The 16,661-nt window shown below is 39.2% G+C and overlaps 1 protein-coding gene across 1 annotated transcript; it reads right to left on the bottom strand.

The window, feature by feature from the left end:
* Positions 1 to 2,644: 2,644 nt before the first annotated feature.
* LOC140938336 (uncharacterized) lies at positions 2,645 to 15,956 on the bottom strand. The gene is made up of 8 exons (XM_073387826.1): positions 15,804 to 15,956; positions 13,964 to 14,565; positions 11,055 to 11,261; positions 10,641 to 10,685; positions 10,438 to 10,512; positions 10,155 to 10,208; positions 9,551 to 9,610; positions 2,645 to 6,398 (listed from the first exon to the last, which is right to left on the bottom strand). Exons 1-8 carry the CDS (start codon positions 15,821 to 15,823, stop codon positions 3,301 to 3,303), a joined length of 4,161 nt encoding a protein of 1,386 aa, XP_073243927.1. The 5' UTR covers positions 15,824 to 15,956; the 3' UTR covers positions 2,645 to 3,300.
* Positions 15,957 to 16,661: the final 705 nt, after the last annotated feature.

The raw sequence follows: 16,661 nt of genomic DNA, 5'->3' as shown, positions 1-16,661 counted from the left end.
GGACGCAATGCACAGAATATAGAGGCCCCAAGCACTGTTACGTACCGTCCTTTTTGTATGTCACAGAACAAAAATCTGAGTTTTAATTAATACAAAAAGCAATCAATACTTACAAAAGTGAACCGAGAAAACTTCCCCTCGTCGCCCACCTGGTCACAAAAACGAACAGCAACTCAACAACCCTCCAATTAATGACATAATTGATCATGTGACCAAAGCATTTGTGCAGTCCCAGGTCACGCACACATCTCACACGACACGCGAAGTTCATTTCTCGCCCCTAACGCGCGGCGTACGCGTGCTCTCGAACTGGTCTCGCCGGTTGTCTCGCAATACACATTGTACTAAAGATTGCTTAATGACTTTACACATTTCTTGTAATGAATATGTTTCACATTAACTAAACGGATAAGGCTCTGTTCACAATACCATACCGGATACCTTTTGCGCCGGCGCGAAAACCATGCCGGATAACATAAGAACGGTTGTGGTGGCGCGATTTCTGTAACGAAACGAAGCTGCGCCGCGCCGATCTCTAAAGTGGAGAGTCACGTATCTTCACAATATACCGGATAGCTTTTCTCGGCACGAGAAGCTAATCAGTATATGGGATAAAGTGTGAACACAGCCTAAATTCACTTTATAAAGCTGTGTCTACAGCCAGTGGAGTTTAGAGGTATTTACGAGCTGAATACATTTAGAAACCAATCCCCTACACCTGAGGACGAGAATATCCCCTGAGTAGGCGTGAGTTTTTCGTCTCAAAGGCGCAGGGGAGGAAATGACCATTTCTTAAGCTACGTGCAAACGGACGCAACAGTTGGGAGTTGTTGCGTCCGTGTGGTAGTTGTGTGTAAACGGATGCAACAACTTCCAACAATTTTATGACCTGCAGTGCATCATGGGAAGGATACAACCCATAAGACTTTAGAGAACATGTAGCCTGCGTAGCTGGCGAGATTCTTGTACACGGCGAACGTTTTTGGCGGCGGAGCCACCATGCGAAGTGAATATACCCACCCTTCTCGCGGCTTCGCCGCCAAAACAATGCAGTACTCCCACGCTTATCCCGCCAGCTATGCAGGCAAGAGACCACGTGTAATGAGCGTACCTAGTCCCAACAATTTTGATAGAGCTGTGCAAACGGATCCAACACTATTGTGCCACCCTTCGGTGATTACGGGACAAAAGAAATATATAGGAGTTATTGGCTCAAAAGTTTGACCGGTTTCAATCTTTGCGCAACAATTCCCAACAACACGCAACAACAGGCAACAGGGTGTGCAGACGGACGCAACATGAAACTTAAGACGTTTATAAATATGAAAACCTGTCTAGTACGGCACAACAGGCTGAAAGGAAAGTCATGGAACAAAGAAGGTTTCAGTAAAGACCTCAAAGGTCTTCTGGTATGGTACAAGATACTCTTGCCGTAATCTCTCTCCCGCTCACTCTTACGTTTCCTTTTATCAGTTATTATTAATTATTATTTATTTATTTTCTCTTTGCTTTTTATTTCGCACCACTCTATTTGAACATCTGGAACAGGCTAATATACTCTCATTATACTCTATATACTCTCCTATTGGTACAAGTGTGTTCCACTGTAGTTAAACAACATAACATAGCAACTTTATTTACAGCTGTTGATTTATTTAGAAAATACCACTCTATCAGGTGGACACTACGGGAAGAAAAGATAGTAAACAAGACCTCAAAACTAAAAAAATAATGATAGTAATGATAAAATAATACTAAAAACTGTATATATAGAAAATACTACAACAACCTGGTCCCCAGGGCTAACATCACGGAGTTAAAACTTTACCAAATAAACTAGAAAATGCTTGACATATTTTTAAAATGAAAAAAAACAAAACAAAACAAAAAACTACAATTGCCGTTTATAAGATCTACCAGGTTAGCGCGTCGTACGCTGGACTTTACACTGGCGGATTCAGGGGCCCGTTTCTCGAAAGTCCCGATAATTAACGGGCCCATAAAGCTGTTATTGTTTACACGCAAGATAGAAGTTCCAATTAAGTTTTGTAGCTAACTTGATAAAACCATCAGTTAAAACAAAATGGAGTAGTTGCCAGCCAGGATTCGCGCTCTTATTCTTTATAATTTGATTTGAATATTTGCTTTCGGGGCCGAAAAGTTACCGGGACTTTCGAGAAACGTGCCCCAGATCTTCAAGCAAGTGGGAGGCCTGCTCATCAAAAAGGGGGTCAGGCCTGAAAAATAATATTTCTAGGCCCTGTGGACTTCAGTTTAGCCTAAAAATAAATTAGACCATCTGTACGGTTCAAGGTACCTTACAGAAAGTTTCCCTTATTATTGATTTCTTAGGGCAGTATTAAAGGAGCCGTTTCATACCTGTCGAGTTCATTTTGTTAATATTAGCAACTCGTGATTACTTGAAAAGAAACTTAATTTTAGCAAAGAAATTCCTTGTAAATGACAAAATTACTACTTTACGTCGAACAAATGTCTCCTTAGCATTACATCAAATGCTACAGATAAAAAGACTGAACTTTGAAAAACTGTTACGCTAACAAGTTTTCAAAAGCCACAATTGCAATCCGTTTCATCTTCTTCAAGTTAAATCATCCGCGCCTTCTTTTGTATTTGCTGCTATTTATACATCATTCTTGTCCTGTTTTGAACGACTATTCTAGTTCATGCCTCGCTCAGGTTGGTGGCAGTGGCAGTTAGGACACAACTCTTTTTAATCTGCATGCCTATATAAAGTCCTTATTTAACTGGATGACTGAACACTGAAACTGTTGCTAACATTGCTGGGTAATGAAAACTTATCTTGCACCAAAGGGTGACAAATGTTTGGAGATTTTTCACCAAATTCCCAACGATATGCATATCAACGTAACAGGAGAGACATCACGAGAGAGAATAAGCTGCAAAACTTTGTCGTAAACTTGTAACGGCCATGTTTAACTTAGCCAAACTACCTCACTGCATTAATTGTGGCTTACATGGATCAATGACAGCTTTGCCTTTCCATCTACGAACTCAAGGAATTTTTTTCAAATAGCATCTAGTTGCATCTAAAAACTGACAATACTAAGCGAATATACAAGGAAAGGTCTTGATTATGGCGCAAATACAAGAAAAGTAAAGTGCGCAGGCCAGAAGTGAAAGAAATCTTCAACAATGATATCTTTCTTATTTTGCCTAACCATCATCATCCGATCAACAAATCATCGCGGGTAATTTCCTTGAACTTCAAGATACAATGCTGGAGATAGATCATCATGTAGTCATTTATCCACTTAGTCTCTACATAAAAATAACACAATGCGACTGGATATCCCGTTTAAGGTTCTCCGCCTCTAGCGAACTAATCGCATTATGTTCCGCATTCAAATAGATCAAACTGTTATTAATCAGTAGAGCATCTACCAATTCTGCGGCTCCAGATTCAGTGATGTCGTTACTTGTCACAATCAAGTGCGTAAGAGTACGATTTGATCGAAGTGCTTTTCCAAACGAAGATGCTCCCGAGGAGCCGATCGCATTGTCCTCTAAATCTAAGCCCTTAAGAGAGCTGTTAGACTCAAGAGCTTTCGCAAGGGCTTCTGCACCCACACAGCTGATCTCATTGACAGCCAAATCTAAATGGGTCAATTGAATACCAGAAGATTTCAGTGCGCTTGCTAAGGTTGCTGCCCCTATATCGCCAATAGCGTTAGTATGTAGATTTAGATGTGTTAAGTTGTGATTTGATTGCATTGCCTTTCCGAGAGCTTCTGCTCCTGGATCTCCAATTCCATTTTCACTCAGATATAATCGAGTTAGTGTGCAGTTTGATTTCAGGCCTTCTCCAAGGGATGCTGTTCCAGAATCACCTATCGCATTGCCAGATAGGTATAAATGACTCAAAGAGCAGTTTGTTTGGAGCGCCTCTCCTAGCGATGCAGCTCCTGCCTCCCGGATTTCATTGAATGAAAGGTCTAAATAGGTCAACGTGCGATTCGAACAAAGGGCTCTTGCAAGTGTTGAAGCGCCAACGGCCCCAATTAATTCACAGGGAACAGTGGTGAAGGAGATTTTACCAGAATCCACTGAAATAGAGGATCTTTGAGCGTCCGGACAAGTATGACTTAAATCTAGGTGGGTGAGAGAAGAATTAGATTCTAAAGCACTAGCAAGCTCTACAGCTACTGGATCACTGTCAACATTATCACTTAGATCCAGATACTGTAAAGTACAATTTTGTTTTAGACCATTTGCCAACCAACTGGCTCCTACAAAACTGATATAATTCATCCTTAGACTAAGATGGGTTAAAGGACAATTTGACCGCAGAGCGTTAGCGATGCACATGGCTCCTAAATCACTGATGGAAGCAGTAGAAAGACTTAAATGTGTCAAATTGCGATTAGTGTGAAAAACCTCTGTGAGTACTGCGGCTCCGTTACAACCGAGCATGACTCCCGTTAAATTCAAATGAGTTAAACGACGATACAACTTTAAAAGGTTCGCAAGTTCTTTGGAACCGATATCCTGCATCCATGACTGCCGTTTACTGATATTTTCAATATCGCTGTAGCTGGGCTGACGACCGGGAGGTAAATCAGGGAAGCGATCTTTCATGCTCAGTGTCCACGTGATGCGCTTGCAATCAAAATTATCGCACTTCAAATTTAAGTGCTTTAAATTTTGTTCATGGTGCAGAGCCTCCCTAACTGTTGCTAACAACAGCTCGTCAGCCTCATTGCTTTTCAAAAGTAAATCTGTCAGAGTGCAGTTGGTTTTTAAGTACTCGGAATACACCATAAAATTGCGGCGGCTTACAACAAAGATCAATTTTCTCACTGGAAAGCAGCGCGCCAGTACATGTACCATTTTCCTTTGGTTATCATTAAGTTTGTTTTCACCTTCTTCGCAATTAGCAATGACAGCAAGTGTTTTAGTGACCACTTCCTCTAAAACTTGTTCATCTCCACTCAAACTGTGGATATCGAGAGTCCAATCTTCAATTTTGCGCTTACAAACCATAAAATCCCAACTAACGCTACTATCGATACTGGGCTCGATTGTGTTTCGTAGTCTTTCTTGGTAGAAAAAAGCACAAAGACGTGACACTACAAAAACTGCCATTTCACTGCTCTTGCTTGACACCATTGGAATGAGAAATTCCCACACCTGCCAGTTGTCAAGAGGACTGAGCTGAGCTAGCAGAGATTGGGCTTTTCCTTTGTTTCCAGAAATGGTTTGCTGAGCCAAGTAGAGTGCAGCAAAATACTCCTGGAAAGTTTTGTGAGTAAAAGCATAGCATGGCCTTGGCCTGATTTTGCTCACACTAGGCTCACGAGAAAGAAACGGTAATTGTAGGAAATCAGTGGACGTGCTTTTTCGGTCATCTTGACTAAAATACAACTGATTCTTCAGCAATGCCTCGAATGCCATTTCTCCCAAATGATTCAGCTGGTTTGAACATTTCTCGAGGGGATCGTCGTAGTCACCCAGAGACACGCCGTTCTTGGCAAAATACCTCCTCAGAGCACACGAGACAAGCTCATCGTACATCTGTCGTCTATTGGAAGGGAAAACTCCTTTTCTTTCTTCCCAAAGGAGACACAACAAAGCTGTATTTAGTGGATTAACCGTTAAGTCTCTTAACTCTGTTTTAACTTTAAGCTTTTGAATCATTTTTTCAGCAAGGCCTTCATCCTCGTGATTACTGAAATACTTTCTTATGTAACTGTCCACGTCGTCGTTGGTATATCCAACGATTTCCAGGAGCGTGTCACAGTTTCGCCTCACTCTCATTCCAGCTTCATGTCGGGCAGTTAAAACGAGGTACACGTTAGGGAACAATTTCCCTTGAATCAATGGCTGAAAACCCTGGAGAAGATCTTTACGCAGTTCATCCAAACCATCAAGAACCAGCAAGATTCTGGACTGATTGGAGCGAATAAAGTGAAAGAAGTCTTCCTTTTCCTTCTTGCCTGCATCTTGTGGTAGAAGCTGATCATCAATAGCTTCCTCGATGTTAGCAGTTTTCATGTGGATGTCGCGGCATTTCAACAACAGTAATATCTTAACTCCAGGAAATAAAGAACTAGGTGGAATCTCCCCCACGGACCAATCATAAGCCAGCTTTTGGCAATACGTAGTTTTGCCCATCCCTGGATTCCCCTCGATCAGCACCACTCTTGGATTGTAACACTCTAGGTGCGGCTTGAACACGTCTGTCATATCGACGGTGTCATCTGTTAGTTTTGAACGTTCTTTTGTTCTACTAACTATCTGCAATCTAGTAAAGATATTCGATAGTTTCAGTTGTAGCTCATCTTCACACCATGGAAAGGGACACAGCACAGCGCCTTTGTACTCTCGTCTGATAAGTTCTGCAAGTCTCTCAGGAAAGACTGAGGGCGTGAAACAGAAATAAGGCATAAATATCACATTCAAAATTAAAACCCGACGAAAAGAAACGAGAGGTTAACTTGCCCTCCCCGCCCCCAATGCCAAAATCACCGAAAACTTTTAATCATTATTAAATAAGCCAATAATGAAAAATAAATATTATTATTACTATTATTATTATTTTTATTATTATTAAAACTACCTAGAGAAACATTCAGATAAATATCTGTCTGGATTGGCAAAAAGGTACCTCAAGGATTTTTTAGCAACAATCCGCTCATTTGAGGCTTGTTCAGTACTTGTCCATTTATTTTTCTTACGAAGTTTTCAGTACAAAACCCCTTAACAAGCTGCAGTAGACCCAAAAAAGTGTTTATAATGCTGTTAACATCTTTCCCCACCCCCCCCTCCCCTCTCCCCTACCTGTCATTTCCCATAATTCTCTCCGTGTCATAAAACTCCATTACATTTGAAATCAGCACGCGCGGTAGAAGTTGTTTTCTCTGGTCGGTTATTTTTCTAGATTTCTTTCTGGCTGCCTGCAGCAAAATTTTCCGCAGGGCATCATTAAGCCTTATGAAGGAAAAAGTCTCACGATTGACAAAGTCTGCAGTCGTCCAATATGTTAACGTATTTCGTCTCATTTTGGCCAAACGGGCGAAACACTGATCTCGGGCTTGAGACAGAAAGGCATCATATTGCGAGCTTTGATGTGGGCGGTGACGAGTCTCTGGCCTCAAAAAGTAGTTTTTAGGAGTCAAATTTGCTCGGCCAGAGCAAAAAAAGTTAAAAATTGTTTTAAAGGCCGGCCTCTATGTGTCCCTTTCAAAACGGCTCGTCTGCATCCGTGATCTTCAATAAATCGACTGAGTCAGGAAAGTTGACATACGATGATTTACGAGGAGAAAGCGAGAGTTGAAATTGAGAGAGAGTAATTTGATGATATTTAGTCCGCATTAAGTGTGGAAACATTGTGCCTGGTAGGTTGTGGATAGCTTACTCAGTGCCGCCAACGTGGTTAATCATAACTACAACAAAATTCTCAAATCTGATCATACTCGAGATTAACAAATAGGACGACGGCGTGTTAGGACTCAGTCCTGTTACCATTACTAATTGTGCGATTTCCTGAAGTTGTTGACAGACAGATTTCAGGTATGTCGTGGTGCTCGTGTTATAAGAATATTGTGTGCAAGCATAAAAACGCTTCATGAGTGTTTATTTTGGTTGAAGTGATTTTGTCTTAGACAACCGATTCCGGGCTCAAGAAAGGTAAATTCTAGGTCTGTTTCAGTCGGGCACCTCGCTATGAGCCTCATAGTTTGCGAGACTGAAAGGTCATAAGTTCTGTGACGACTGTTTAAAGGGACTGGTTCACGATAATGCGCATGTGTGAGTTCTGACAGTAGCTGATTGTCTTTCAACCAATCGGAAGCGAGTTAAATGCACGCAAGTAAATTTACAAAATTCAAATTAATTGTTCGCGACGCGAGAGTATTTCCGGGCATTTGGTTTGATTTTATTTATCCCCATAATTCAAGTTTATTCTTTGCTACTCCTCAGATATATGTTGCAGCCGATAAGAATAAAATTTACAGCCCTGTCCTGCTTTGAAACAAACATTTACCAACGTGTATTTTTACGAGGTCGTATCCACGCTAACAAAGCGGTCACCGATCGGCAAACAAAATTTGTAAACAAACATCTTATTACTGTTCTCTCAGTTCGCCTTATATAAACCCGCAAATACCTACAAATAGCGCTTGAGCGGTGACAAAAGCACACAACATATGAGTATAAAGATTATCCTTAACTGAACATAAATTTCAATTGCTTATCAGCAAATGAGCAAATTCATTCCCATTGCATCGGGTCAGTGTTCCGCAAAACAAATGTTATCGAGTAGCACACATAAAGAAACTAGATTATAAACAGAATATTCAGGCAATAATTTATTTTAAAAACATCAAGTCTTAGACATATACGATGGTAAAGCAAAGATACAAGGAACATTTCAAGTGTACCAGATCGGTGAAGATCGCGCGGCCTGTTGCGGTATAACTACAGGTCGGAGTCAAAAATCAAATCAAAGTTGAACGAAATCATGCCTTTAACCACTTTCCAAGTGTCCTGTATTCTTTTCGTAGGCCACACACTACTCCTTGAACCATACCAGATCGATAGGCTAAACTTCTCTATCTCCAAAGACTCTTGAGAACCTCCTGTTGCCGGACGGCCACGATGCTCTTTTGAACCTCATGATCAAAACATTATTTTTTGCGTCTTCTTAAAACGTAACCAGTCAAACGACACAACCACACGTTAATCACCACAAACGAAGTATAACTAGACCAGCCAAAGCGACGGATGTCCGAATAAAACGAAGGATTTTCAAAGATTGTACCGGTAATGGCGATTTCGAATTTAGTGTTGACCCAACAAATTTATTCTGAAGAGACAAACGGCGCGCATGCGCATTATCGTGAACCAGTCCCTTTAACTGTGACAATAGACGGATCGAAACGCACCAATTACTAATAACTAGTCCTTATAGCCAATAACATCACGGCTTAACTGACAGACGACCAATAACATCGCCACGTAATTGACCAATCAGATCAACAATCAGAGTATAACACCATCAACTGACGTAATAAAACTCACTTTGACTCTGAAGATGACTACCGCAAAGGTTGTCCCGCGAAACGTCAGTCACTGGTCACTGTCAACAACAACAGTCCTATTCAGGACTACGTTCACCCGGACGATCAAACTCAACCTACTTTTGAAATGACTCCTGGGTTCAAACCTTTCACAGCCTTTCACAGTGTTGTCCATTTCGTTACAAATCTGTCGCTTTAGCCAAGAACGACTTTTCGTGTGTTTCCAGCGATTAATTTGTCCTTTTTAAGACCTAACCAGCGACTTTCAACTCTTTTTTATGCACCTCAAGGGACAAATTGTTAAAACGCACTTGAACTTTCTGTAAGTACTTTTTTACACACTCAGACAGATATACTTAAACATGTTTGATATAACAATATAATTGCGTCTTAAGTGTAACCAGACTTTTCTGATTAGTGTCCAAGATATCATTAGGACTTTTCATTAATGAAATTGTTCTCCGAATGAGTTGTTATTACAACAAACCTACCAAATGGCATCACTGGGTCTTGAGGAGCAGATTCTTTTTCTGACAAGTCATGAATCTTTTCTGTACGTAAGACATGGAAAAGACTTTAAAATTTTATATTTGATAGCTTTACATCTTACTGCTTCCCCTTGCACAATGTAAAATATCGTAGCATGAACTCACAAAAGCAAGCACACAGATGCAATTGCTTAAGCTTAGATGACTACCTCATTGTCTGGCGCTGAATGGAAAAAAGAATTGATATCACTTCACGGTTGGGTGAGTATTGTTTACTCATAAGGTATGGATTGAAGCACTTAGTTACAAGCTTTTTGTTTGCTAAGACCCAGCCCCTCAATAATAAAAAAATAGAAAGTGGAAAGTTAAAAAAAGCTCAGTCATATAGCCGGCCCTTTCACCCTCTGAACGAAAGTAACAGGCATGTATTGTGTGATAGATGTAGATGAAATAAATCATATGAAATGAATTACATGTATTCTCTGGATAACCGAGCTGGCGGTTTGCCGACAAAAACTCAATTAGGCAGGGAACCATGCAGGACCTTTAGAAAGAACTTAATCACCTTTCAGAAGGTAGGAGATTCAAGATTTTATCAAAAAATTACCTTTGAGACTGTACATTTGGTCTTCAACTTGTTCAAACCTCTGATCTACATCTTCTACAATAAACAAATACAAGGAATACAGTGAACGATCCTGCGAAACAACAAGCACAGAAACGAGCGAAGCGCGCCTTCAAATAATCCCCACTCCCTCCCCTCTGCATCTCAACTCAGAAAAGTTGCCCGTGCTAATTGGAAAATTTCATAACTTTTATCTGCACCATAATGTACGTACGTTAGAGGAAGAGGAGCGACAGGGCTTGTAGTACCTTTATCTCATAATTACCTTTAAGACTGTGTACTTGTTCTTCAACTTGTCCAGTAAGAGTCTCTAGATTTCCAAACCTCTGATCTGCATCCTCTACAATACAAAAGCACAAAGAATGGTCATGAACACAATGTACATGATTTGAGTAAAAATCTATTTCCTATTAATACGAGACTGAGGCATGCGGGCACAGAATCTTGTCTTAAAATTGCAATTAATACCATGCATTTGGTCTTCAACTTCTCCAAATTTCTGAGCTAAATCCTCTACAGTACAAATGATAAGCAAACAAAATACAATGTACAACCCCAAGAGTGAAGGTGCACACTAACATACATAATCAAAAAATGTTAATTAGCAAAGAAAAGATGTTCTCTTTTTATCAGCACCATTTTTATTGTGAAGGAGATTTAATAACTAACATGAAGGGGCCAACAGACTACGCATTGGTCTTTGTTTTGTCCAAACCTCTGATCTACATCTACAAACAGAAGCACTTAAAGCATACAATATTTGTACATGTATGATCCAACAGCTTGAATCCATATATGTTAGGAAATATTTTGCTGCAATAAGGACAAGGTCGAGTAATCAAAATGGGTTGGGAAGGGTTAATAAGCAATAATTATCATTACCTTGAAAAAGATTTAATCTTTCTACCATCCTTTTCATCGCTTCAAGATTTACTGCTGCAGCATTTTGCAGCTCCTGCTGTACTTTTACCCTATCTTGGTCAAATTCTATAGACAAGTTATTTATACTATCTTGCAGAAATTTCACTTCTTGCTGGACAAGTTGAAGCAATGCTGGGTCAACAGGGGAGTTCAAGCACAACAGAGTCCCTGCAAACATAAAGCAGAGAAGGCTTAATGTCTAAACAGCATAATTAGTTATCAGATTAGTCATCAAAGACTACATCCAACAACAGATTTATCCATGAACACTTTACAGCCTTTAAAGTGTGAGCCAGGTAATTTTGCCAACCTTGAAATAAGGGTTTTCATCATTTTCTGGTGACTTTTCACTTCCTGTTTGGGTCAGAATGGTTTGATGGTGCAAAAAAATATGAACCGTGTATATGGCTCAGGTCGCCATGAGTCCTTCGTAGCTCAGTGTTTAGAGCATCCGACCAGTGTATGGAAGGTCATACATGTAGATTCAATTACTGTTGGAAACTCAGATTTTTTCTTTGATCCATGCTTGTAACATGTTGATCACATCATTTCTCATTTCTTCACCAAGCTTAAAATTTACCATCTTTCTTTATTTATCACACACATGATGATTTCGACATTGCTGAACCTAGCAGCACGCAGGACACATATGCCATACATGAACCCTGCATATGGCCCACGTCACCAAGAGTCATTTGTAGCTCAGTGGTTAGGGTATCTGACAGATGTATGGAAAGTCATGGGTTCAATCCCTGTTGGGGACTCAGATTCTTTCTTTGTCCTGTGCTCATCACATATTGATCACAGAAGCAGCTGGCTACAAACAGATTCCAATGACAGTCATTAAGGAGTCCATTCTACTTGTTTCCAAACCATTCGCCCATATGCATATTATAAACTTGTCTATTCAGCATGGTATTCATCCTCGGAGACCCACTGCCCCTGGGTCTTCGAGGATGCATGGTGTTCCTGAAGAAATGAAAATAATATTGCTCACATGATACCTATTTTTAAATCTGATGATCAGTCGCTTTTCACCAACTACCGACCTATCTCAGTACTTCCCAGCTTTTCAAAATTCTTAGAAAGAGTTATCTACAACCGTTTAATGCAATACCTGACCAATTTCAGGAAAAATCATTCCACGGCACTTGCACTAAACAACTTGCATGATAAGATCTCAACGGCCTTTGAGCGAGGTGAATTTGCTGTTAGTATTTTCTTGACCTCTCAAAAGCCTTCGACACTGTAAGTAATGCAATTCTTTTTGATAAACTTGAACATTATGGCTTAGCACTGGACTGGATAAGAAGTTACTTTTCAAACAGAAAGCAATACATGTATGTTGAATTTAATGGCCACCATTCGTTAAGAAATCAAATCTCATGTGGGGTCCCTCAGGGTTCTATCCTTGGACTTCTACTTTTCTTACTTTACATTAATGACATCAACAATGCTTCTAGTTTATTAAATCTGATATTGTTCGCCTATGATAATGTATTCATGTCACATAAAGATCTGAACTATCTCTCAGATATGTTAAACTTGGAGATGGGCAAACTGTCAATTTCTCTAAATCTAAAAAAGACTAAATTTATGGTCTTCAAACCAAGGCAGAAACATACAATTTGTGTAAGGCTCAAATAAGTATAGATAATCAACGTCATGTTAAATCTTTTATTTTTCTCGTTAATCAACATATTGTTCAAGTACAGGAGACAAATTTTCTAGGAGTAATTTTGGATGAAAACCTGAATTGGAAGTTGGAAATATGACACATTGCAAATAAAGTTGCGAAGTCAATCAGTATTATATTTAAATGCAGCTTCTTTCTTCCTAAAACACCTCTGCATTAATGCTCTACTATTCCTTAATTCATCCTTATTTTTATCACTACAATATAGTATAAAACCAATCTCCACTGTTTTGTTATACCACGAAAGCGCATTATTTGAATTATTAATAAATCACATTTCAATGCTCATACAGACCCCATCTTTAAGGAACTTGGAATACTAAAATTTGATCATATCCGGCCAGTTGCTTCAACTGGGCCAATTCATGTATTCTTATTCTTGCAAAAATTCAATCTTATCTCCAAGGTTTAATAGCAATTTCTCCCAAAGCAATCAATTCCACTCTTACAATACAAGAAATTCCCAGGTCTACTGTCTACCACCGTACTGTCAAACAAACATTAAGAAGTTCTCAGCTTCTTTTCAATTCACTATGACAAAAAGGTCATCAACTCTCAATCCTAATTTCCTCCTTTAAGAAAATAGTGAAGCTTAAATTATCAAGTAAATATGAAAACCGATCATAAATCTTTCCATCTTTGACTGTTTGCCATCTTTTCTTCAATTGATGTACATGTAAACAGCCCTAGCCCGTAATTCAAGGAGGCCCAACCTCTCATAAGCTCCTATAGTTTCTGTGAGGTCTCCTAATGGCACTTCTTTTTTCTACTTTTCCTACATTATTCGTAATTTCCATTATTGTGTGGCAAATAAAATAAAATAATAAATAAATAAAAATCAATCACATCATTTCTCACAAAAAATGCTCTTTTAAACCATTATGCCTTGAAAATATATAAAAAATATTACGTGGAATAAATCCGGAATGTTAGGATATTTATTATTGTGCACAGCCTTCAATTATTTGTTGTTATAACACTCGATCTAAATTCACATGTGGGCTATAATACAAATTCGTATTTGGAGAGCACAGGTATAATGCATTTGACTGATATACAGTGTACCATAATGGATTGGCCAATTAAAACTTTAGAATTTTATTATCTAATGATTCATCAGTTTTCAACAATTATTACTATCAATGTATTTTATTTGTATATACAAGTAGAATACCTTTAGCCTCCCAATCTTTTAGTTCTCCAAGGAGTTTAGCTTCATCTGCAGCAGGTAGAGCCATGACTCTTACCAGGTGTTCCATCTCAACAAAACTCTGCTGAAACTTTACAAGATCCCACTTACTGAAGACACAGTGCGCCCAGTCATTCCTAACATTCCTGACATCACTAGCTGCAGCTTGCACGACAGCTGAGAACACAGGCACACCAACAAGTAATGTAAGTACAGCTGAAGCATCACAGTGGTCATCGAAAGCATTGAACTTTGCCATAAAGTTTTCTACATAGAGCTTCGCAAAGTCAATGTGAGATAACACTCTACAATCAAACAAGGAAAAGTTGTATTTTCCACCAGGAAGCTTTGGGTGAAGACTGTTACTGTTAACGTTCTCATACTTTAAAAACTTTCTTGGTGGCCACCTTTGAAGACGACCAGATGTACTTTGTGTGTTAATATTGTGGCTTGTCTTGAGATTGTTGTATTCCTTATCAACCTCTTGTTCCACAAAAGGACGGATCTGTGGCACAAGTATCTTGTTGAGTGCTATTCCCACCACAAGCCATCTTTTCTGGTTGTCAGATGCAACAAGATGAGTGGATCTAAATGATTAAAAATAGAAAATAATGGTAAAGCCAACAGTGTGTACAAAAATATAATTGTGAAAAAGTAAAGTTTACAGTCATGCATGTATAATTTATATTTTTGTTAGGTTGATGGCTTCATTGCATTAAGTCGATTATTTAACATATTATTCACTAACTGTCCTAACTGGTACACAATTTAGACTAATTAAGACCGTAGATATTTACTGCTCCCAGAAAATTGTAAAGTTTATCTAACGCTCATCTGGTGGCATGTTAAATGCACAGTCAGCTTCTAAAAATGGTGCAATCCCTCACATTAACCGAAGCATATATTCAATTGAAGCTACTTCCAAGTCTTGTTTACAGTTATTCATAGCAGTCAGTTCTTTATATTTTGCTAAAAAAAAAGCAAAAAATGATGGAGCCATATATGAAGAAACGTGCTATTTATGGACCTGGTCTGAGATACTTTTCCGTTTTAAATGAGAACGGTATAGTCTCGGACCGGTACGAAAATAACTTATGTCGGGTCAGTGACCGACATGAAGTCAGACCGCTCTGAGTTCGTTTTTAGGCCGGTCCCATGTAAAAGCATGAAAAGAAATTTATGGAGAGCGATACGAACTCATAACAGTCCGAGTTCGTCCCGGTCTCATATAATTACCCCCTAACTCATGTCGGGTCAGTGACAGAGATGAAGTTAGACCGGTCTGAGTTCATTTTTAAGGCCAGCCCCGTGCATGTTAATAATGCATGAAAAGAAATGTATGGAGACCGATACAAACTCAAACCGGTCTGATGTCGTCCCAGTCTCATGTAAATACCCCCTAGTTCGTAAATGAACTATTGATTTTTGATTTTCACTTTTCACGTTGAAGATCGACTTTAAATATCAACTTTTAATTTTGCGTTTTGACTTTTGGTGGCCACTGTCGGTTGCTGTAGTGGACAGGTGGTGAGCGAAGCGAAAAATGCTGTGAGCTTTGCCATGAAAAAATTGAAATTGCCGTGAGTACATTGAAATTGCTGTGAGTAAAATGAAATTGCTGTGAGTAAATTGAAATTGCCATGAGTAAATTGAAATTGCTGTCAACAAATTGAAATTGACATGAGTAAATTGAAATTGCCATGACACTTTTGGGCCACTGTAGAGATCAATGTCTTTAGTCCACAGGCGTGAGACAGATGCATAATGCATGAGAGTTAGCAGGTATAACTGTATATTAATGTGTGACATGTCATATTATACTCACCCAGATGAGGACAAAGCCATGCCAAAATTTACTTTTCCATGCTAACCAGGCCATCCTGTTTGACAATACCTGAGTAACAAATAATCAGATAAATAACAACATTTCAAAATAATTCAGACCAGCTTTAGGTAAACAGGAAAGAAAAGGGCAAACTTAAAATCAAAGAAACACATACAGCTACATGTTGCTAATAATCTGCTCTGAAACTTTGGACAATTACAGATGTAATGTACCAGTGAGTAGAGACAGCAAGATATGAACATACAGTTGTAACATCTGCCTGAGGAAGGGGAGGGAATATGGTAATGCTTTATAATGGGCTGTATGAGAAGGTATTGCTTTGAACAGATTGGTGTTTGGAAATCAGAGAGTTCACTCAACAACAGGTAATAGTTAAATATGGCAAAGTGCTGTTCCAGAAAATATATCCATACTGCTCAGAAGCACATCTTTTCACCACCTCAACCTGCACTGTTTTCAGTGTGACTGGATCGCCTTCTTTACAGTATTATGCGGGGTAACTAATAGAGACTGTGCTGGGGAAAGCTCGGGATCGAGAGCAAATTGGAACCTTTACAACCTTCACTTCCGGGTCGAGTTTGAATGGTGAAGTGAAAGGTGACATACAGCAACTTCACATTTCGAAGTCTGAAAGGAAAGTCTGAGTTGCCAACTTAAAAAATTAAATTTTGCACAGCATATTCCACACAATTCTAGGTGGTTTAAGGAACAGACAGCGAGCACATTCTCCTTTCATTGCACAGCAGCATAACAAAATACAAATGTACATGTAACACAAGCAGTGTCATACCTGTATACGGTTCCCAAGTATTTCATAAGCCTTGAGTAATTAAAAAA

This window comes from Porites lutea, chromosome 5, assembly GCF_958299795.1.
Source record: "Porites lutea chromosome 5, jaPorLute2.1, whole genome shotgun sequence".
Lineage (NCBI taxonomy): Eukaryota > Metazoa > Cnidaria > Anthozoa > Scleractinia > Poritidae > Porites > Porites lutea.
This window is presented reverse-complemented; position numbering and strand designations above follow the sequence as displayed.